The following is a 22,473-nucleotide window of genomic DNA, read 5'->3' as shown; positions in this document are numbered from 1 at the left end:
TCTAAACAGCAATTAACATATTTTCCTAGCTAGTATGCAGTTATCTCAGAAATTGCAGCTAATTGCTGCTGTTACTATTCCCAAGTGACTAGCAGCTGACTACACAAAATAACTAAGATGTAGTAGAAGAACATCTAAGTGTGTCTAATGGTAAACATTTTTCACATCTTGTGCATTCTTGTAAGGGATAATTTTCAGAAGAAATACTTTGGTATAAGCACAGCCTTTTCCAAGCTGTGGCTTGCAGAAAAGAGACACTACTCAGAAGTCTATCTTGAAAATAACAATTTTGTATTCCACACAATTAAAAAAAAAAAAAAAGTGCTTGGCAGAACTTCTTTCCTTCAAAATGAGGTTTTCTATTACTTAAGAAATAAGATGAATTTTGGTCTTCTCTTGTATTGAAAATTTTGTGATATACCCCATGAAGTATACCATGATGCCTTTAAAAGAAAACCTGAAGCTGTGCTGCAAAAGTTATAGGCACATCTCACAAATGTCGTTCTTGTGTTTTCTTCTTTGCCAGTTTTGGAGAAAGGACAGATGGCTAGCTGTGCCTGTTAAAACAAACTTAATTTGTTTTTGGAAAGCTGAATTTCTCCGCATATGGCTTTTTTCCATCTGAATGGGAAAAAAAAATGCAAGAAAGAAAAAGTCTATTGACATGATCTACTAAAGTTGCACACACTTATTGTGCATCAATATTTTTAAAATATTATTTCCTATGGAAATAAGGTCTGGTCAGGTTTTTTCTTAATTATTTTCCATCCCAAAGACCAAATTGTAAGTATTGTCACTTATTTGTCTTTCTATGGAAAGAAACTTTTAAAAGAAACTATCACAAATGGTGTCTCCATTCAGGTCATATTATAAAATTTGTATCAGACTGGAGCCCTCTGTGTGGAAACTGTGGCTACATTACAAAAGATAAACTGACTGTTCTTTAATGATGTGAAAGACATCTGAAGAAAGGAAGACATAAGGACTTTTAGACCGAAATTGCAATATTTCAAATGCAGCCAAGCTCATATGAATATTTAAGGCATAATATTTTAGAAAATGAAAAGCCCATAAAACCAGGCAAAAAGGAAGAATTTGTCTCCAAGTAGGGTATGTGGCAAAATCTACTGTGAGGCCATGGAGATCTTGTCTAAAAACTAAGGATATGGAGTTTTATGCTTTCAAGATTGTTGTAATTGTGAGTGATTTACTTCATTGTCTTCATTAAGCATGTCTTGAATAAACAGTAATTTATGGCAACACAGAAATCCAAAATATTTTCGACTGCCAAAAGTACATATCTTACTCTCCAGAAATACTTGTACAATAGCCAGAAAAATCCTCATTAGTGTAATTAAAAGACTGATTATATATTTTAGGCTCCTGTGGATATTTCTCAAAGTACAGTTAAATGTACTTCCCACTCATTTCTTCTTCTCACTTAGGATTTGAGATTTCCTGGAAAATTTTATGGCTCCTACTATAAACTTAAAACTCAAAATCTGTACGTAAGTTCTGACAAAAAGCAGACACTAGTGGCATTTTTCAGCTACCACCTTAATACAGTGCAAAAGGACTAAAAAACTTGCATTTATTCTGCATTCTCTGAGGACTTCAAGAACCGAACAAGTTACAAATATTTGCTTTGCTCAAAAGATGGCCATATGTTCAATGAAAATTCTTAAACAACACTGAGGTCAGCCAGCTGAGCACTGGTGTGGTACTGGGACCTCTCCTGTCCTGTACCTGTTCTTTCTGAATCAGTTTTGGCACAACTGTGTGATGGAAGAGGAGGCAGAGTCACAGCAAAAGGCCCAAGAGTAGGAAAGAGACTGCCACTGTTCTTTTAGACTATAGGATGATGTGCTTGTGGAACACTGAACTCCAGAAATAACTGCTCATGACAATTTCATAGCCTCCAGTATAATTACATTGTATTGGTAATATGGTGAGAGCACTCTAGCCAAACCTTAACTGTCCCAAATATCAAAATGTATGCACTTTTCTTAACACTGACAAAACGCAAGGTAAATTATCATAACATTACTGTAGATGGCAATTCTTTTCAGCATCTCATAAATTTCAGTGATTATTTATCTTCACATTCTTAAAAAAATATTGTGGGTTTCTGGGTTAAAAAATTTAAATACATACATGCAACTGGGTAGAAAAATATTGAACAAGTTATTGTATTTCAAAATTCTAATGAAACAAAACAAGCCAAACACAGGAAACAGGCTGAAGCAAGATAGGAGCACCATTGCTGTCAGAACCAGCCTCTTTTGGGAGGAGACCAGCTCAGCCAACATTTTATAAGCCCCCACACAAAAGGATAGGAAGATTACACACAGAAGGCTAAGCAGAAAATGTCAGGTCTGCAGGGAATAAAGTTTCCAAGTCTGCAATGACGTAGAAGAAGTGCCAAACAACAGCAGGAGTGTTAATGAAACCAACACTACTTAATAAACTCTCCTGCCTGTTTACCAACATGAACATGAGCAAGGCAGAAGAATGAAAAAAAATTCTAGTTCATATATATCAATTTTCCTTTCAGCTACAAAATATCTCTCAGAACAAACCACTAACCCCTTTCCTACATGCAGTAATTTTAAGGGAAGTTAGCAGTTAATATTACTGGTAATAAGAACATTAATGCTGACATGCTAATTTATTAGTTTTTTAGTATCACTGGTCTATTCTCAAACTAATTTGCACCTACTTTTTCTCTTGCAGGGCACAATAACTGACCCATCTCTGTATCAAGCAGACTTCTGTTGAAATTTCCCTGGAGTTTTGCACCTGTTCTTGTTTTTCTGCTGTATTTGGAAAGATGCCATTTGTGGCAGAGGTTTATTTTACTGGCTTTTATTGCAGCTAGTAAATCAAATCCCTGAAAAAATATTCATTGAAAATTAGGTATTTCAGAGGTTTATCAGCCTGGATTCTCCCTGAATAAAACCACATATTTCAGAATTTTAGTGACTTATAATTCATTCTGTGTCTTCTTTTAGTACCTTTAACAGTGCTGCTTAATCTTTGCAGTTTTGCTGTCACCCAATGACTGTTTCTCATATCACAAAAAGTGTAACTACCCATAAGACATAAAAAATTTTACATACCTTAAATGCCATATGAGTTCTGAAAGTTATGTGGGGCTTTTTCTGTTCTGCATTTTGCAAGGGAATAAAGGCTTCTTGTAGCCAAGTGATTTCTCTGACACTTGTCCAACACTGGTGCTATTGGTGGAAAAGTGTCACTGCTAGGTCTAAACACTGTCTGAACACTGCCATTTTGCAAGCAGTTTTGCTTCCATAAAATTGAAAGAGAAATGCAATCAAATCAGCATTGTCTGTTTTCTTTAGAGTTTTGTTTGTTCTACAGTTTTAACTAGGAATAAAATGCAAGTATCAGTATTAAAACCATTAGTGATGAAGGACTACTTTTGATTATGCTAAAGACATAAGGAATGCTGAGAAAAGTTTTAATCATATCTTTAAGTAAAAAAGAACAACTGTAATTCTGACCTGAGAGAGAAAATAGCCATTTGATCCCTTTAAAAACATAATTGAAATTCCAGTGAATTAAAAGGAAATTTCCCATTGATTTCCTTAGCTTTGAGCTGGACCTTTAATTAATATAAATGTAGACTAGCTATCTCTTCCTTTCTGTGAAAAAAGACGAATATGAAGGCACTAGTCCTTAAGACATGAACAAAGAAATAATTTTTTTCCGAGGTGAATCCAGAAGGAAAAGTTGTCACCTTGCAGCTGAGATATGATAGAATACTCACTGATGGATCCTTTGTTGGCTGAATGGAGCAGTGTAGCAGTCATTCTCCTCCAGATCTGGCAGTGTTTCCTTGTCCAGTTTCATTGGCTTTCTGGGCAACCATCCTCGGAACCTGCTTATTTGTTTCTCGATCCTGCAGCACATGATAAGTATGAGCATTTGTGATAATGGGTTTTTTCACTACATTATGAAGAACCATCCTGGTTGTCAAACCAGGATACTGAATATTTACAACTAGGAAAGGCGCAATGTCTTCTGGTTTTTGTTGAGGCAAACCAAATTACATATGCTGAACTCAATTAGTCATAACCAGCTTTCTGCAGAGGAGCATTTATTTTGTCTCATGAGAAAAGCAATGCTGATGGTACATGATGCCATAAATCTTATTCAGCCCAGTGAGTTCTTGGCATGCCTCTAAATCTTTATTTCTCAGATTTTCAGTTAGTTTAAAATTCAGTTTTAACCAACATTAGATTTTGGCCATCTAAACATTAGAACAGTTTAGTTCTGTTCTGATCTGTTCTGGACAAAGATCTTTGGCAGCTAAACCCAGCAAGTGACATTCCATTACTGCTCTCTGTATGGATTCTTACCTTGCAGTTGATGCTATTAAAAATAGACTACTTTGTTCATTTCATTCAACTGTAGTTTCTTGCAACACTACAATCTCCATGACACCAGAACTCAGGGTGTATAGGCTAACAGGTGACTGCTATGCAGATTTTTACATTTGGAAGGTGAAAACAAACAGCAACTGGATAAAGGGCAGATTTAACTACAGGTGCACTCATGCAAAGATACACAGTGAAATGATCAGAAGAATCAGAGTTCACTGGAGAAGACAAACTAAATCAAATTCAAATCCATACTAGAATGTTATAATGGAAACACCTAAGAAAGCTATGTTTAGCACAGTGAGCCCTACTGCAAATCCTAACCACTGATCCCTGCAAAAATCATGGACTACAAATTATGGAGTGTGCCCATACTTCAGTCACTGGATGAATGTTTCCAGAAGTGGAGCTAAAGGACAAAAATTTACTTCCTTTGAACTTAGAACTCAGTTCTGAGAGAAGATCAAGGATTGGAAATAGGGTTGAGGGGGGTTTGTTTGTAATGTTTGTTTTGTGGGTTTTTTTGTAGTTGTTGTTTTGGGATTTTTTTGAAACAGCCAACACAAGAACTCTTAAGACCAGCAAATGTTAGTACCTCTGCATAGTCAGTTTGAGGGAGGAGAACCCATATCCAGGCAGCTGAATATATGGGGAAGTTATGTGAAAATGTCACATATTTTCATTTAAAATTAATATATTTTTTCCTGGAATATTCAGCCTTCATCCACCAGGTTTTATCTTGGATAAGGAAGCTCATGCTCATTTTTAAGCATGGGCACATTTCAAAATTGTAAATAAATCAGCTGTACCTGTTTTAGTGTCATTTCTCTACTTCCAATCTGAAATAGCATGATGGGGTGAGGGGTGTCAGGTGTTGCATATGTATGCAAATTTATCATCAGGACTGTTTGGGAAAACTGGAACATGTATGTAAACTTAATATAAGATTTAATTACTTAATTAATCATAACCTCTCCATGGGCAGTGTTTGCACTGACCCAGCAGTTTGAGCACAGGAAAAGGTAGTTTGCAAATGTCTGTGCTGAATGCAGGTGAGATGTCAGATCCCAGGGCTCTAAAGGGTCTGATCCATTGTAACTCTCCAGCTGCAGCATCCTGACAGCCTTGAGCTAGTCTGTGGAGGCAGATAGAAATGCCAAGGGAAAGCAAGTTCTTTACAGGGGAAATCCCTGTCCTTTGGCCTTTGGTTTTTGCCCTGCAAATTCAGTGAGCCCTGTGTTACTGTATATTCAGCAGGCTTAGTGTGTCTGGGTATGGAAGAAGGAAGAGGAATTAGGAAGGTTTTTCTAAATATCCTCTTCCATTTCTGTTAATTAAACTCGTTTGAATTCTCTAAGCTATTAACACCCCTGCCCATCTGCAGTCCTTTCCCATTCATGCTGCAAATCGTGCACGTTTGAGATACCGACTACTGCAGGTTTATCACACCACACAAGCACAGCACAAAGGGACTGAGTGCTTTCCCCACTTAACAGCAATGCATTATTCATGCTGGCTTCTCACTGAGTGTACCCAGAATCTGAGTGGTTTGCCATTCCCAGGACTCAGATTATTTGGCATGCTCAGTCAGCCTGCAGGCAAACGGGTCTGAGAAGGTTGCAAAACCTTACTGCAAAGCACAGAACATGCAGCACAGCCTTCTGCAAGGAAAGCAAGCCCCTCTAGTTATCTCCTTGGAAAAGAAAAATGACCAAGTTTTAAAAATTCCACTAGCTCATTCCAACAGTGTCGTCAGACAGCAGTGCAGGTTTGTACTCTACAGGATCACCTCCCAAAAGGAAAAAGCTGAAAGAGTGGTGTTGGTACTAACAAATACAGGCACACAGTGTTAAAAATCTATTTTTAAAAATAATTTCTTCAAGGCTATGTCTCATTTTTGCCACACTCAGCTGAATAGGGGAAAGATGTTTGGAAAGCAGTGTGACCTCCACAGGAATAAGGTGATGGAGTGATAGAGAGGTAGCTGCTTTACACAGTGCCTCAAAGGCAGAGTGTCTCCCACTTCAATCCTGCCTCTGCTCTACAAGTCTAGCCTTTACTCAGCACCCTCTTTCTAAAGATACATATTGTGTTTAACTCACACAGTTTCTCAAATAATTTAAAAAAACCTGTTTTCTCACCATAAAGTAGGGTAGGGATAGAAAAGTTTTTCATAAAAAAGTTAGGAAAATAGAAAAAGGTTTTGCATTGAGACTGATTTTTATGAGTGGGCCAGTTTTCATGAATTTATGCATATTGTGGTGCCAGCTATTTTATTAGTTTAATTTTAAACCATGATGCAGGTGCTATAAGGTGTCTGATACCCCTCCTTTCCTTTAAAATAGGGATGTTTTGTAATTTGAAGTGTTGAGATCACTAGAATTTTTCAGAGAGAAAATTCAAGTCAGGTTCACAAGTTGCAAGAGACATGCTCTGGGCTTTGCCTTGTGACGAAACTCCTCTCTAAAATAAATTTTGCCCAAATGTCAAAATAATGTTTGTATTAACTCAAAAAATGAAGAAAGGCTTTGGGTACTTGTCATCTACACTGAACTATGAGTAGAGGAAATAGATACTTTTATTGAAGCCATATATCTAAGTTTCACATAAATGAAAATAAAGCTGAATATTTTTTATTTTTCCCCTCTGGGGACATTCAGTTACAGCCTTTCTTCCTCAAGTAGCTATTTATAGACATGAACATGAAAACTGAATTTAGTGTTCTCTTCACTCAGGAACTAAATACCAGAAAAAGATCATACCTCTTCCCATACTGATTTCAAATTGCATCCTGACTCATAAGACAATTAATGTGAAGCAAAACTTCATATAACACATATAAATGATGGAACCTTCACCTTCTCCTTTCTAACTATTGCTTTAGTCAAAGCAGACATATCTTCCTTAAAGTCAAGACCAATTACAAAGCTAACCGCCACTATAGTATCTATTGTAAGGTGGGAATGGAAAGTGAGGCAGCAACAAAAATCTGTAGATTTGTCTGCATTTATTACTGTGTCCCAAAGAAGGATAAAATGCTTCAACTCCACAAAGGGCTCATTTGGTGCTTATTAATATGAAAAGGCAAATTCCATAATGTGATATCAGTGCTGGTGCTGTCAAGTTACCAGTACACCGTGAAATAACTTAATATCCAAAATGCTTTTTAATATGCTCATATTGCAGAGTGATTTTGCCATGAATGTAAATGTATTGACATTCTGTGCAAAATGGTATGGGTGTTTACTCCAAAATGCAGATTTTTCAAATTTAATTTTTCTCTCTTAGAGGTTCTTGGAAATATTTCCACTGACCTCAGTAAAAGAATAGATTAGGGACTGGACCATTGAAAACTGCATCAAGAGTACCATGGCATTAAATGCCATATACAGTGAGAGAGACAGTTGAGAGAGATAATTGTAGATATATAAATTATCTGGCTTTTGTCAAGTCTGTATACTTTTTAGGCATTTTGGAGATATTTTCATTTAATTTTCCAAGGTATAAAAAAGAAAATGCAAACTGCTTCAGGAAAAGAGTTTCATTTCTTGAAGTCAGACATAACCTGGGCATCAAGCATAACCTTAAAGGTATTTAATAATTGAGTGAAAACACTCCAAAAATTGTCGGAAAATGCACATCTCTCAAGCTTGGTTCATTGGCTTCCTATCTGCCAACAAAGTACTAAGCATCCCCACAGAGAAATCAATAAATAAATAATGCCATCACTATTACAAGTAAGCAGGGTTCATAGAAATTGAAAAACCCCTCTAACTGTGGTACTCCAACCCCAAGAAACTCCCTAATGAGCTACATGGAAAGAAGGAGATACAGCGTTTGCACTAACATACTTCTATTTCTTTGAAGACTCCATCACTTGAAAAGTATTTTCTTATTCCTAAAAAAGGCAAAACTGACAAAATTAATTGCTTCTTTCACAATGCCTTAAAAATGCAACTTCTGTTTGGTTTTTTTTGCAGATGTCCTAGTATGTAACCACTCCATCATTTCTACAAACACAGCTGATAAGCTTTTCCTTCCAGCTTGACTTTAACAATTTTTTTGTTATTGGGTCCAAATGAGCATAAACTGGCATGAGAACTGTACTCACCTATTCATGAACTTGTATCGGCGATGCAGGTAATAGATTTTTCTCCTGGAAGAACAGCAAAAATGAAGCCAGTCGAGAAGAAAACCCATCGTCAGTTACAGTATGAACTAGCAAGGAAGGAAAGGAGATTGAAGACAGAAGCCTGTAAGAGGTGGAGGAAGAGACTAAAAGAGAGATTAACAGAACCGTCACAGGAAGCCACGCAGACACTGGTGGCATTTGAATTGCCAGAAGCTCATAATTTTCCCATTGTCTCCTCCTTTTCTGCTATTTGTCATGTGTGGAAGATGGGGATCCGAAGATGTTTCTATTTCAGAGTTCATAAACTGTTGCAGGAATTCCATAGGACTGACACAAATATGGGTAAGTCATATGATGCCTACTAGTGAGTTATTAAAGCTGCATTTGGTGAAACATAAGGGGGAATCACTTAGAAAAGCCAGGAAAGCTGTACCTTATGCTGCAATATGCTGTAACACATGCAGTACCAAGCGGGGCCTGTGATTCCTGTTAGGATAACATCCCTTGAAACAGAATATAGGCTACACAAGCCAATGCACATGTGCTCAGCACCCCGCCAAGTGTGCAGCCACTCCCTGTGCCCCTCATTCAGGCTGGTTTCTGTTGTCAGTGCAATAAGCTGTGTGTGAGAGCAAACAATCAGCAAGGGGACACGAGCAGACACATGCTGAACCCACTCCCAGCCTGCCTCCTGACCAGCCCTGTGGTCCAGAGCAGCCCCTAACCACCATGTGGAGATCCAGGACAGGGAGTCCACGTCCTGTGCCACTGCCCTGCTGGCTGCTCTTGCTCTTCTCATAGACGCCTATCACACCGCAGCTGCCAGGATGTGACACATTGCCTTCAGCACAGAGATCGCATCTTCATGAGAGTTAAGAATATCTGAGGGTTCTTTACTGTGGATTTGGGACTCATACTCCTTACTGGAAGATTTGGGTGCCTGACCAAACTCTGATTTCCTCCTCCAGAGGCTGACTTTGTCATCCACTGAAGGCAATTGCTAAATCAGGGTGGTTTCTGTGTATTCTGAGAGGTTTCGTTGTGTAATGCAGAACTGCCCACTTCTGGAAAATGAAGGCTTACACCACACATGTTCTAAATATTGTAGTAGATGTAGTGTATGAATGTTGTTAGTGCCTTGGAAGCAAGTCCTCTAAAATGAGACAACACTAATTCTTTATAAATTATTTAAAAATTTTGTTAGCATTCCAGGTTAATTTTCAGAACTTTTGATTATTTTTGTTGTTAGAGTCCATATTGTGCAGGTGAAGTAAAATTTTTTAAACTATTTCATGTTGGCCAGCCTTCTTTGGATAGTGTTATTTATCTTGCTCTATTCAATATACTCAATATCTTGCTCTGCTTGACCTTTCTCAGCAGAGAAAGGTCAAAGCTAAGTGTTTCTGAAGATGCCATACACTTCTTAATTTTGCTTCCAATATTCAGAGGTATCCACCACTTTTTCCCTCCTGCTTTGGAGCAACAAGGATTTCATTCAGTGATGCATGGACCTTGCACAATTCCAGTCTGAATAATCAGGAGCAATAAGCAATCAGTAACTCTTAAAACAAGGGCTTAGACAAAGGCATCTGGGAACACACCATCTAGAGTTGTGGACACTTTGTAAAACTTTTTGAATTGATAAACTGTACTGTTGTTTTTAAGAAAAAATTAAAGAGCCTGCCCAGCAGTCACTAGTGAATTACCATGATTTCCTCTTAACAATGCTGTAGTAATTCTCTTTCTATGGATGTGGAAAGAATCACGATCCTGAAGCCATGATCCTCAGTATTTTCAAAGTTTTCTATATAATCTGTATGACACCTACTTTGCTATCTGCTGAGTGATCAGGAAAGAACAAGCTGCTCCATTACTAAATTCAGAGTTCCTGGTGTATTTCTGAATCATGAGACCTCTCTCCACTGCCAGAGAAGGTCCATCTCAAGGAACGCCACAGAAATCAAAGGCGCACACTTTTGGCCTAATTCATTGTTTCTATGGCTGGAATACTTTTTAAAATGAATATTACTATCCTGAAATGACTTGTGATTGCTTTTAGACTTTTCTGTTTAGCAATAAAAGCATAAGGAAGAACCGTTGAAGATTTGCTGTGAATATGAAAACAAAATAAATACCAAATAAGCCTGCAAGTTTGTCCTTTATACATATCCATTTTGCCGTATGAGTTGTCTACTGCTACAGGGTGTCTCATACCAGAGGCATTTTTCATACTTAGGTAAGAAAAAACAGAAGGAATCCTACAAAGGCACCAGCTCACTAGTTGCATATTCTGTGTCTAATTCTTTTATTTTCAGGAGTAATTCCATTAAAATCAATGGAGCTTTATATTGCAAACCCTGCTAATTGAAAGAAGAGTCAAGGCCTCTGAGTTCATGGGTTGTGGAAGTTCCAGTGGAAGTCTTTATGCTACTTTAAAAGTTCAGATAACCAGCAGATTAAAAGCAATATTTTACATAGGAAATTTCATAGCCCAACATGCAAATAAAATTTAATCAATTATAAAAATAACTTGAATTTCAAGGTGGAATTAATCTAGTTATCAGTAGCATTTAATATAATTTCTCTATTTTTTATACAGAAAAAAAACATTCATAGCTTAAATTGTTTTCCTATTAGAAGAGATACTTATTTATACTTATTTATGGGATACTAACTACATACTATACAAGCAATTTACAGGTGCATACCAGATACGTCAAACAGACATGCACTTTCTGTGCTGCCTTACGTACCTGGATCTTCTTGACCTCCCATTGATTTCAATGAAATGTCCATTTAAAAAACAGCAGCGCACAAGTATGCAGGGGGCTCCAGCATTGAAGGGGTTAAAGGGCCTAAGGACAGAATACCCCATGAAAACAGCTGCACTGCTACAGCCCATCTTAATCTCAAACCAGTATTGTATGGAAATTGTAGGCTTTAACAAGAAACAGCAATGCAGGTGGTATCTAAGGAACTCCATTTATATTTCCTAAAGGTATCTGGTATCTTATAGAAAAGCTTTTCTACAGGCATTTTGGTGTTAGCATCACATTAACTTTACAGTATAGTCTGGCTTTGGAGGTTGAGACAAAATACAGCTACACCTACCTGAAAGGCATTCTTACATTCATTAGTTCAGCATATTTGCCCAGGACCTCCCAAGGGGCATGCAGTTTCACAAACATGATGTCACTGTTTGTTAGGGATGACTGCAAAAGAGAAACAAAACAGCCACCAGAGCTTAATTTTTGAAGTAAAAAGGAAAGAAACCATAGTCAGTGGTCAATGTGATGTGTCACGCTCCCCAATTCCTTATTCTTGAAATGTTGTATTGGTATTTTGTCAATTCGTTTTTCTTCTGCTGTCCTGAAAGCCACGCTGTGACTCCCTTCTGGCCTGCATGTGTGCCTCCTTTACATGGAAAAGAGGACATGGAGGGCAGACAGATGCACCTATGGGTTAGCTGAGTGTACACAGCATGAAAGAACTTTCTGCAGGGTGTGCACATCAGCATGGCTGCTACCTAACAGAAAGCTGTCAGGCAAAGACCAGAGGATGTGTGAAGAGCAAAGAGGAGAAGAGGAGGAATTTTGCTCTGTCTGCACTCAGGAGGAGACACAGTGCTCTACAAGAAAGCTACAGCTAGTTTGGCTGAAACTGATGTGAAAACACAGAGAGCCACATGATAATAGTGGAAGATTAAATGTTCAATTTCTAATGAATATTAATTAAATTTTCATGAAGTTACATACAATACAATTTTAGACAATCAAGTAGATGGCATTCCAATAAATAGGTAAAGATGTACATAGTATGAGAAAACGAAACTATGATGACAGAAAACCAGGCAATAAAATTGTTAGCTTTGGGGATGATTTCCTAGTTTTTTAGATGTTGTCTTATATTCAATGTTTCTCACATAAATTCTTGGTTAATACAACTTGCTAGGAGTTCTTAAATCTAGTATTGTTTATCTGGAAACTACTGTGACTGTATGGGTGGCAGGCTGACGTTTATACTTTTTTACACTCTCCCTCCACGATCCTGATAGATGCTGATATTATTGAATTTGCATGTCCATGTCCTTAGAGTGACTAAAATTCTATTATTACTTTGTGACATGATAGGAATGAAAATTCCAACATTTAAGATACATATATATGATTTTATTCAGCACATATAAAAACTCCAAAAAAACTCCAAAAAAACCAAATAAACAAACAAAAACAAAAACAAAAACAAAGGAAAAAACCCCACCCAACTCAATCACTATAGAGTTAACATTCTATAAACAACTACAGTAGTGGACTATAAGGAACATAGATATTTGTACTCAAAATATTACTGGGGTGTAAATATGGATTTAACATATAAAGGAATGAGTGACTTCATGGTGCTAAAAAACGCAGGAAAAAATCATTCTTCTTTGCTGATAAATTTTTGAAAAATATTTCAATGCAAAATGACACAACAGCAACAAAATGCCCCCAAGAGACTTGCTTCTGACACAATGAATTCACTTGCACTCTTTCCCTGACTTTTATGGATTTTAAATCAGGCTTTAATTATGTTTTACTTTATAGGTACACTTCACAAATTAACTTTTCTTTTCCCATGAGAATTTAGCAAGGATATACCACAAAACCAAAACTAAGTTCTGCTACTCCAAAAATCTCCTGCAAACTGCTCTCTCAGAGGTGAGGTTAAGTCAACAGTGGATTGGCAATTTTGTCCTAAATAGCTTGGTTTAAAAAACAAAACAAAACAGAACAAAATCCACCAAACCTCAAAAGAACTATCTAAGAAGCCCAAAATACAGAAAGAAACTACAGTACTGACACACCAATAAAAACTGAGAAATGGGGGAAATTTGTCAAAAACAGCTTTCAAACATAATGATGGCTGTTAAACAAGAAGTTTATAGGTATTTTCCAGCATATTGTAGTTTGAGCCGTACTAGATATGGGAGCCAAACATGACTTGTGAAGATGCTGTTTCACAAGTGAACACTATCTAAATTTGGTATCTTATGTGTTACATATTTTCATGCAGAAACATGAAAAACTTCCGAATGGTTATCACAATATAACTGTTTAAAGAATATTTTTTACTCTGTATCTTGCAATGTTGGCGCATTAAAATGTTTTCAAAATGACAATCAGCTTTGCTAACAGAAGATCTAACCAACAGAAAATCTAATCAAAATATATTTGGCAGGTTAAGTTATATTCAGAAAAAAGAAATAATAATGCTAAATTATTAATATAAAACTACATTTCTCTTGGGTTTGTTCATGTTAAGTGTTCATAAAGGAAAGAAATAAGCAAGGCTGAGAAACACAAGGCTGGAAAAAACAAGACTGGAAAGAGAAAAACAAATCCAGATGGAGGATGAATTGAATGAGATGTCACACTCACTTAATCTAAGGAGTAAATAGCTAACCAAAATATCTGGAAAAAAGATAGCATGAAGACCATCTACATTACAAAAATACTTTAGTAAATGGAATCTCCTAAACTGTCTTGTTTAGATTTGTATTTAGACTCAGTATCCTTCATCTTATAAATGTTCCAACTGAGAATAGAGGAACATTTTTCTGTCGTAATTGACTTTCAAGGGTTGGCTCATCAAATGATTTGGAGAAGTAAACTAAATTTCACATTATGGGAACATGCAAACAAAAATCAATATAACATTATTCCCCTTGGAAACTTAAATGACAACTATTGACATGAGCAATCTGCTATAAAGTGATGTCCAGATGATGAAGAAAGAAGAACAGAGGAATTAAGGGGGTAAACCAATGAGATAAAGCACTTAACAAACACAGAAATGGAATAAATGTTTGGAATTTACTTGTAGCACCAGTGGATATAATTATCACAATCCAATAATTTTCAGGCCACCAATGTTCAAATAAATTAGTTGGTTTGAATGAATTTATTGAGAAGGAATATCCATTATAAACCTGATTTTCTTCTGGTCACTAATAAACATTCTCAGCAGTCTTCAGAATAGCATAAATCCAGGGTGGCAAGAGACTTTCCAGAATCAGACAACTGTATGCTCATCAAGGGTGGAATGGACCTCTAGGGTTCATCTGGTCTGAGCCCCTGGCTAAAGCAGGGCTTAGATCAGCCTGCTCAGACAGGAGATTGTCCCACTGAGTACTGAATATCTCTACAGGCAGAGATTTCACAGCCTTTGGGCAATCCACTGACTGAAACTGGCTGGAGAAAATAATATTTTCTGTGGAAGAAGTGCTCTCTTCCACAGAGAAATGTTGGATTAAACATACCACTTTCTAGATTTGTTTTCCTCTACAAACATCCTTATTTATTACAAGAACTGTATTTAAATGTTATTCTCATTGAGAAGTGGTAGCAAGGTATATTTGGTTTAGTTGGCCTGATCTTCAAAATAGGTTTGTACAGTAGAATTCAGAGTGCAAGAGTCTGGCTTACAGATATTCAGTATACATTTTGGCTTCACTGACAAACATCATTAGTACCGTATCATTGCTGCCAGTCCTACAATACAGGCAGTACTATAGGTCCACATATTACAGACTTGCCCGTCTGGCAAGGCTACCTTTCTGTTTTACCATTAAGTTTGTAAAGACATTGCTATTTCCCAAAGAAATCCAAAAAACTGCAAACACATTTAAAAACAAAGACACACTTTCTTCTCCAATATCACTATATAAGGAGTGAAAGAGATTAAAGCATGGGCCATTTATGTTAACTCCAAATGCAGAAACACCTGCTATGGTGAGTTACAGTCATCAACTAGGTCAAGGAAAGCTTGTAAAAGGTCAGGTTGTCATTCTTCTAAAGCAGACACAGAGTGGTGCTAACTGCTGGTTAAGTCGTGGCTACTAAACTGCCATGTATTCCTGCAAGCATTCTAATGTCTTTTGATGACAGGATTAAAATATATATGTATTTGTTATTGACCTGACTCTGCTCATTCTGCACTTATCATTGCTAGTCTGAATAGAAGCAGAGTTATGCTGACATAGAATGTCTCTTGAAAAGCCCATATTTTGCTGTATTTCCAGACTGCCTTCCAGGATCAAGGCTATAGATTAGTATCTTTTGTCAAATATTCTCTTGAACATTCTCCTCCTCCTTGCTAATTTTAGTTCATTATCAATAATATTGTCGAGTCATTTTAAACCAAAAGCTGTAAGTACTCACCTTGATACAAGCATTTCTTGAGTCTAAAAGTTAAGAAAGTTGAGAAAACCTATTCATAGCATAGAACCTTGCTGAAGGTTAAAATTACAGTGGTTCTAATTGAATGGTGCCATTGTTTATTTGCCTTGAAGCTAATAGACAATTTTTCATTCATTTATGCAAAACAATAGGGTGAAAAAGAAAGTCAGGATTTACCATTAAGGTGTTTCCTCTATCATCATTTAAGAGAAAAATTCTCAAGGTTGAATCTCTCTTCACCTTTAAAAGCCTTCCCCATAAAAGTAAAATGAGATAAGTAAGATTTTTAAACAGATTTAATAACCAGAATTAATGTCATCTACTTTAGGAATATCTTACAAGGCAAGACAAAAAAACAGAACAGAAACCGGTCTTTACATTTTGGCAAATCTAGCTAATTTCTGGTAAGACCATAATGCAGGGAAAAACAGAAAAGGAGACAAAATCAACATACTTCTTCCAGTAATAATTCTCTCTGTAATCTAGCTCTGTACAATGTTTGAGTGCAGAGTAGTAAACAGTCACTACTACATGTTTCACTGTTTTTGAGAATTACTTAACAGCACACATTGATTTGCCATGTGGAATGAATTAAGTGGAAAAACAAAACCCAGCAAATTTTCGTTGATTAAACTGTTCTTCCTCTGCAAAACCAAAGTCAATGTAAATTCACGTAGGCAATTCCATGGAGCTGGAAAAACAGGAAGTATATTCTGCCAATACCTTTCCAGTGCATACGTTACTACTGGGCAATTATTTAGATACTATCAATATATGTCTGGTTTCAGAGAAAATATTGCATACTCACAAACATTTGCCTCCACGTTCATGCTTCTGAGGAACCTAGTGAATAACTGGGCCAATATTTTTCACACCTATACCTTCAACAAAAGCATGGGTTTAGTGAAAAGGGGGAATATATTGTTCACATTTTAATTTGGATATTAAGAAGCCTTTGACTTGCAAGAAACTATAGGGCAAAAGCAGTAAGGATGAAAACAAGAATAAAAAAGATAGTCTTATCTAAAAATAGGAAGCTGTTGATAAAAGCAATTTTGACTTGAGGACACTGACATGTGAAATGTAGAATAACTTGATCTAAGGAGACAGAGGCACATGATTACAATTTAGAATATTTTTTATGTGAAATCTCATGACAAAATGTGACGATGAAGTAAAGCTTATTTTTTCTACTTTGCAAAGTACTTGCAGAGGTTCTGCTCCAGTGGAGTTAGTAATGCAGGCAGGTGGCTGCTTCCTGCCAGCATTCAGGCAATATGTCATCTAATCCAGCTCAGAGCAGGTGTCATTGTTACAGTGCTTAATTTCTGGCAGCATATGACAGGGTCTCAATTGTGGAACAGAACAAGGGGAAATGCTTGCAATGTCCTTCTGTGTAGGCAAAAATATGTGAGTGGGAGGACAGTTTCAAGAACAGGGTAGGTTACTTGAGTAGAAGTAAAATGCAAATACTATCTCACTGCTCAAATTTACTGTGTAATGATGAACTCACAATCTGCAATAGAGAAATGCAAATTCCTTTAAGGTAGGAAGTGACATCAGAAGGAAGTATTTAATTCCAACAAATGTCATCTAAATCTGCAGAATCGGTCTTACAGTAAAGTAACTTAGATGTAGTAAATCAACCATGGAAACAATATCCTCTGACTTGGACTGCCCTTCCGAGAGGAAGGAATTAGAACTATCTGCAGCATGACCATCTTAATGGAAAAGGTTGATATGACTGTGAGGTAATGATAAAACATTTATTGATAATTCCATCAGCAAATACTGAATGAATACAGGTTAGACCCATCTGGGTAAGACCTCTGTGACAAAATAGCTAATAATATGGATTTTTATCTGACAAATATCCTTAATTCCTTTGGACTGGAAAATTACTATAAACGTGAAATCATTATTTGCAGATTTAAAATGCAGATAGCTAAATTCTCTGAGCAAAATAGTGCACTTTTACTTATGGAAATAGTATTTGACATTGTCTCTTTACATGAAACATCAGTTATAGGCTCAAATTATAGATTAAAAAAGTTAGTACTTTATACAGTCATATTCGATATCATCAAATCTTTTTGACTGTTTATGGGCCAAAGAAAAGCCTCTTAAGTACACCATTTTTCTTTTGCCATCACAGGCCATTAAAAATGCATCACACAATTGAACTATATTTTATAAGGCAGCTTCCTTTGTGATTTATCCCAAGTATAAAATATAAAGCAAATATTTTTCCAATCTAGATTTATTTCTCATTAATAATTTTTGAAGTAGAAAATACTTAAATTTAATGAATTTTCTGTAAAATATTCATGTTTGTTTTTAGAGGCTTATTGGGAAAATATTGCTTTGGTAAAGAAAAAGTTTATTTTTTGTTCAACAGTTAATTTCACAAATATGATAATTAGTAAAACACACAAAAAATGCAGGCAGGCTTATGATAGCTTTTTCATGCACATAACCTAAAGAAAACTGAATAAGCTTCTTATCGCATCATAGAATAATATAGACCATCTAGTCAAATCTGCTCTAAGCAGGAACAGCTAGAGTGGTTTGTGGGGTCTTGAATATCTCTGTGGCTAGAGATAGCAACCTCTCCGGACACCAGAGTGTCTCTGGACAGAAAGGTCACAGCTGAATTTCCATGTGGATTCAGAAGTGTTGGCAGCAGCCCTGGTTCTGAGCACCTGCCCATGCTCCAGCAGTGTGAAGCTCTTTCTTTGGTTGTTCAACTCCCTCTGTTTTTTGTTTCTCAGCTCATACAATCAAGAAAGACAAGAAATATATACATGATTATCAATCTGGACTCCAAAGTCCTTTCAGCACCCACACTTTCCAGGATGCACTGTACTGCCCTGCAGCTCTCTGTACACCTCTGTATTTGATGGTGCAGCTCAAAATTCTTTCTAAAGGGAGACACGCATGAGCTCAACCAGAGCACAGCTGAGGAAGAGACTACTCCTAAGATCACTGTTCAGTTCAGTTCAGTTCAGTTCACATGACACAAGCCCCAAGTTCTTCAATCCAGCTACACATCCTCCAAACGAGTAACTACAGACAGAGGTGTAAGCCCATGCCATAGGGGAAGCAGTGGGGTAATGCATGCACTTGTTAGCACAGCTTGTTATCTTGGGTGCTGTCCCATGCTGGTATGAGCAGGATAACTACTTGGACTGGCCACACCTGGGTGGATTTCTGCACCATTCCTGCCTGTGCAGGACACACATGTGCCTCTGCTCTGCAGGAAAGTCACAGGAGCGCACTCTCACTGCTCCTTCTCAGACGTAATACAGCTTCTCGTTTTCCAGGGAAGAAATAGCACCAAAGAAAAACCAAAATCCAGTTAAATGAAGGGGAAAGATGCATGAGAATAATGTGAATCACTGACAACTCTACCAGTTACACTTAACCATAAACTGCTAGTCTGAGTGACTCAAATGCTTGTTCAACTAATATCTCAGTTTTCTGTGCCTTACTTACCTTACTGCAGTGATTATCAGAACTGGAAAGAGTTTGAGGAGCCATCTTCTAATAATTTATGTCACATTGTTCTAATCATTGCTGCAAAAGTTTCCTGCCTTCTTCATTTAAGGGCAGAGACATGAACAAGACATTTTCCCTTTCTTCTTCCACTTTATACAAACTGTTATACAGTTGTTATATTTCTTTAATAAAATGTACAAAGTTAATTTCTGAGCAAGTGCATTCTATAGTCTTACTAAGGTACTCAAGAGATCTGATACACTAAAAGGATGCAAACAAAATTTTACAAGGAAAGTTGTCTTGTAAATATGCCAAAGTGTATGGTAGAGTAGCCATCTCTTCAGATATACCACCATTAACACATGAAAGGGAAGTTCTTTCTAAAGCAAAATGCAATGTTGAGAATAGGCTTGATTACCAATATTCAGTTCACAATCCATATAAAAAAAAAATTAGATAGATTGACCTTTTTTTAAACCCTAAACCATGATCAAACTGTATAAGACTTCCCACAAAATTTAACTACAAAACCACAAGAGACAAAGGTAAATCCATCTTAATGTGTTGTCTTCAGCGGACCACAATTTCATGTTGATCATAAAAAGAAATCTCATAATCTAGTGCAGAGTGGAAATTTCTAATAATTGATGAGGTACAGGATTGTACATTTATGACCTGTCTGCTCAGCTAAGCTCAATGGAATTTGACCTCCATGCAACTAGGTCAATTGATGTTAAAACCACATACATCAGAAACAGAAGGAAACCCCCACTTTCTTAAGCAAAGATAGAATAATTAGACTCTAACTGGAGACAAGGTGAAATTGAAATACTTAATGTCTCTAAACTAAGAAGGCAAAACTGACTCCTTTGTGCATCTGTGAACAAATCCCTTCATTTGTTAGACATGCTTTAAATGAAACAAGGTCGAGGTATGACAAGGGCAAATTATGAATTCGCTTCAGAATGTTCTAATTTGTTGTGATAAAGCAATGCCCATACATGGCACAATGAATTGTCAAGGCAGACTCCTAAACATGAGCTCTGCTATTGATCAATTATTGCTGTTCCCACTGTGCCTACTGACATAAGGTGCTGGATGAAAACACCTCCTGTATGACACAGAGGAGCAGAGCAGCACCAGATGGAGCTCAGTATCTTAATGGTTCAGATAAATGTGATAGAGCACAGAGAGGATTTCCTTTCAGAATTCAGAGCTCTAACATGCAGATTTAATGAGAGGAGTTGAAGAAAACAAACCAGTCCTCTTTTTCTTGAAAGACAACATCACTATCACATGAGATAATGTTAGTTTTGATACGATTGCATATGTTGCAAAGAGGTGGTACTAACCCTGAAATTGTTTGCCGAAAAATTTTGGTTTTTGAGATGCCTATGATATGTGAAATGAAGGCCATAAGTAACACATGCATTGGCAAAGAATCCCCCTTTCCAAATTCACTTGTACCATGGAAACTGCTGAAATGAAGATTCTTTACGGAATAGACCATACTGTTCTTCTCTAGGGATAAAAAAAATAAATTACTGTTTTTAAAAAGCCTCCAGCTTACAAAAGGCAGTTTGTTGAGCTTAGGAAAGTACAAATGTCTTTTTTATTTATTTAGAGATAAATATTTCTAGATTTTTTTAAAGTATTTTGTTCAATTTTTATAGGGGCTGTACCTCTCAGAGCTGAAGAAGAGAAACACAAGTTACAAAGGAGGTTTTAGCTCTGTGGTACTATTCAGATCCTTTTATTCAGTGCAAAATTTTGGAGTAGAATTGAAATTCTCATCTATTGTACCTCTGGAATGCATATGCTTACAGCAATCTGTTTTGTTCTCTTTTATAGGGGAGTAGAGAAATGTAACATGGAAATAAAATTGGTATCTCACTTCACTTAATAATCCCAGTTTTTCAAGCTCTGTATGGATGCACTGTGATAGACATTTTCTTCTATTACAGAGATTTCCTGATAGGAAAATTATAATTCCAACAGATAATTTTTGAAATAAGTCAATATGGCTCATACATCAACAGCTCTATAAATAATAATAATTTTGTTGAAAGGAATTTTCTTAAAAACATGTCATTTTGGCCCCAGTGAATATTATAAAAGATACTTTAAAATTGTAGGGAAATTCTATTAGTGTTACATCACTAGACAACAGGGAAAATTTTGCAAATTGCAAACACTATCTCAACAAACCACTTCTTAGAGTATTATAATTTCACATACACTGCAGGGTGTTGTTCCTGTCAAATATTTAAAATATAACATCCAGTACATCAGAGAAATGTAATGTAGGAATGTGCTTTGCATCATTTGATGCAACTTTGCAGAGTCACTATAATTACTTGTGCAGTACAAACACACATACACTGTCATGCATACCCTCTTTTGAATGTCAGAGCAGAGTGGTGAATTGGTTAGGGAAGAAATGATATTAAAATTGTATAGCACATACGCCTCCTAAGTTCTTGGTACTAGAGACTGAAAGCTTTGAACCGAATTGTTATCATCACAGTAGCACAGCTGGTGAATTTCTTTTCTAAAATACTGTCATTGCCCTACTGCCCACAATTGCCATATTGCTCTTCAGAAAAGGGAAGATTGAAAAATTTTAAAAAATAACTAATTTCTTCAGCACAATATTTCAAAGCAACTCCCCCTGCTCCTTTCTGTGTCTTATACATATCCAGAAACACAACTGACAAATTCTTCTCTCACTGTTTGTTTCTGCCTCATATTTGTTTCCTCCCTCAGAATCCCATCTGCATCTTGCTTGCTTATCTCCCGATCAGCCAAAGCCACATTTCTCTTACCAGGTTCCTCTCACCAGCACAGAGGGCAGCCAGCCCTGCCCATCACTCTGGCTGCTTGTGATGTATGATGGAGGCAGCTCCAGTGTCAGATCTCTGCAACAGCAGCCTCTGGGGCACAACAAATTACAGACCTCTGGTTTTCTAAACTTCAGTTTGAAAAAGTAAGAAGTCACCTTAACTTTTGAACTGGAGGAACCTCATATAAAATACACATATACTAAATTTCCCAAGCTACCAAGGGAACAAGAATATGGGGATTCTTGCTTTGTTCAGCTGGTATTTAAGCACATGGGAGAAAACTGAAAGCTTTAAAATATTTTTTTTCTGTCAGATTTTAAGTGAACAGCTCATCTAACAGAGATGCCATCTCCCCTTTAAAACATGAAAGGTTAACA

General features: G+C 36.7%; 1 protein-coding gene across 6 annotated transcripts in view; it reads right to left on the bottom strand.

The window, feature by feature from the left end:
• ANO4 (anoctamin 4) overlaps positions 1-22,473 on the bottom strand; it is a 171,855-nt gene that overhangs the window by 58,548 nt on the left and 90,834 nt on the right. For 3 of the 6 annotated variants that reach the window (XM_021552777.3, XM_021552783.3, XM_077783576.1), the window contains 4 exons: positions 11,647-11,747; positions 11,289-11,390; positions 8,515-8,559; positions 3,791-3,922 (listed from right to left, as the gene is read on the bottom strand). In XM_021552777.3, coding sequence (XP_021408452.2) covers positions 3,791-3,922; positions 8,515-8,559; positions 11,289-11,390; positions 11,647-11,747 — 380 coding nt within the window. The remainder of the gene's footprint in view (positions 1-3,790; positions 3,923-8,514; positions 8,560-11,288; positions 11,391-11,646; positions 11,748-22,473) is intronic. The other 3 variants (XM_021552781.3, XM_021552782.3, XM_021552784.3) reach the window with 3 other exon arrangements.

Source organism: Lonchura striata, chromosome 5, assembly GCF_046129695.1.
Source record: "Lonchura striata isolate bLonStr1 chromosome 5, bLonStr1.mat, whole genome shotgun sequence".
NCBI classification, from domain to species: Eukaryota; Metazoa; Chordata; class Aves; order Passeriformes; family Estrildidae; genus Lonchura; species Lonchura striata.
The sequence above is the reverse complement of the archived record's forward strand: the minus strand, read 5'-3'. Positions and strand labels throughout refer to the sequence as shown.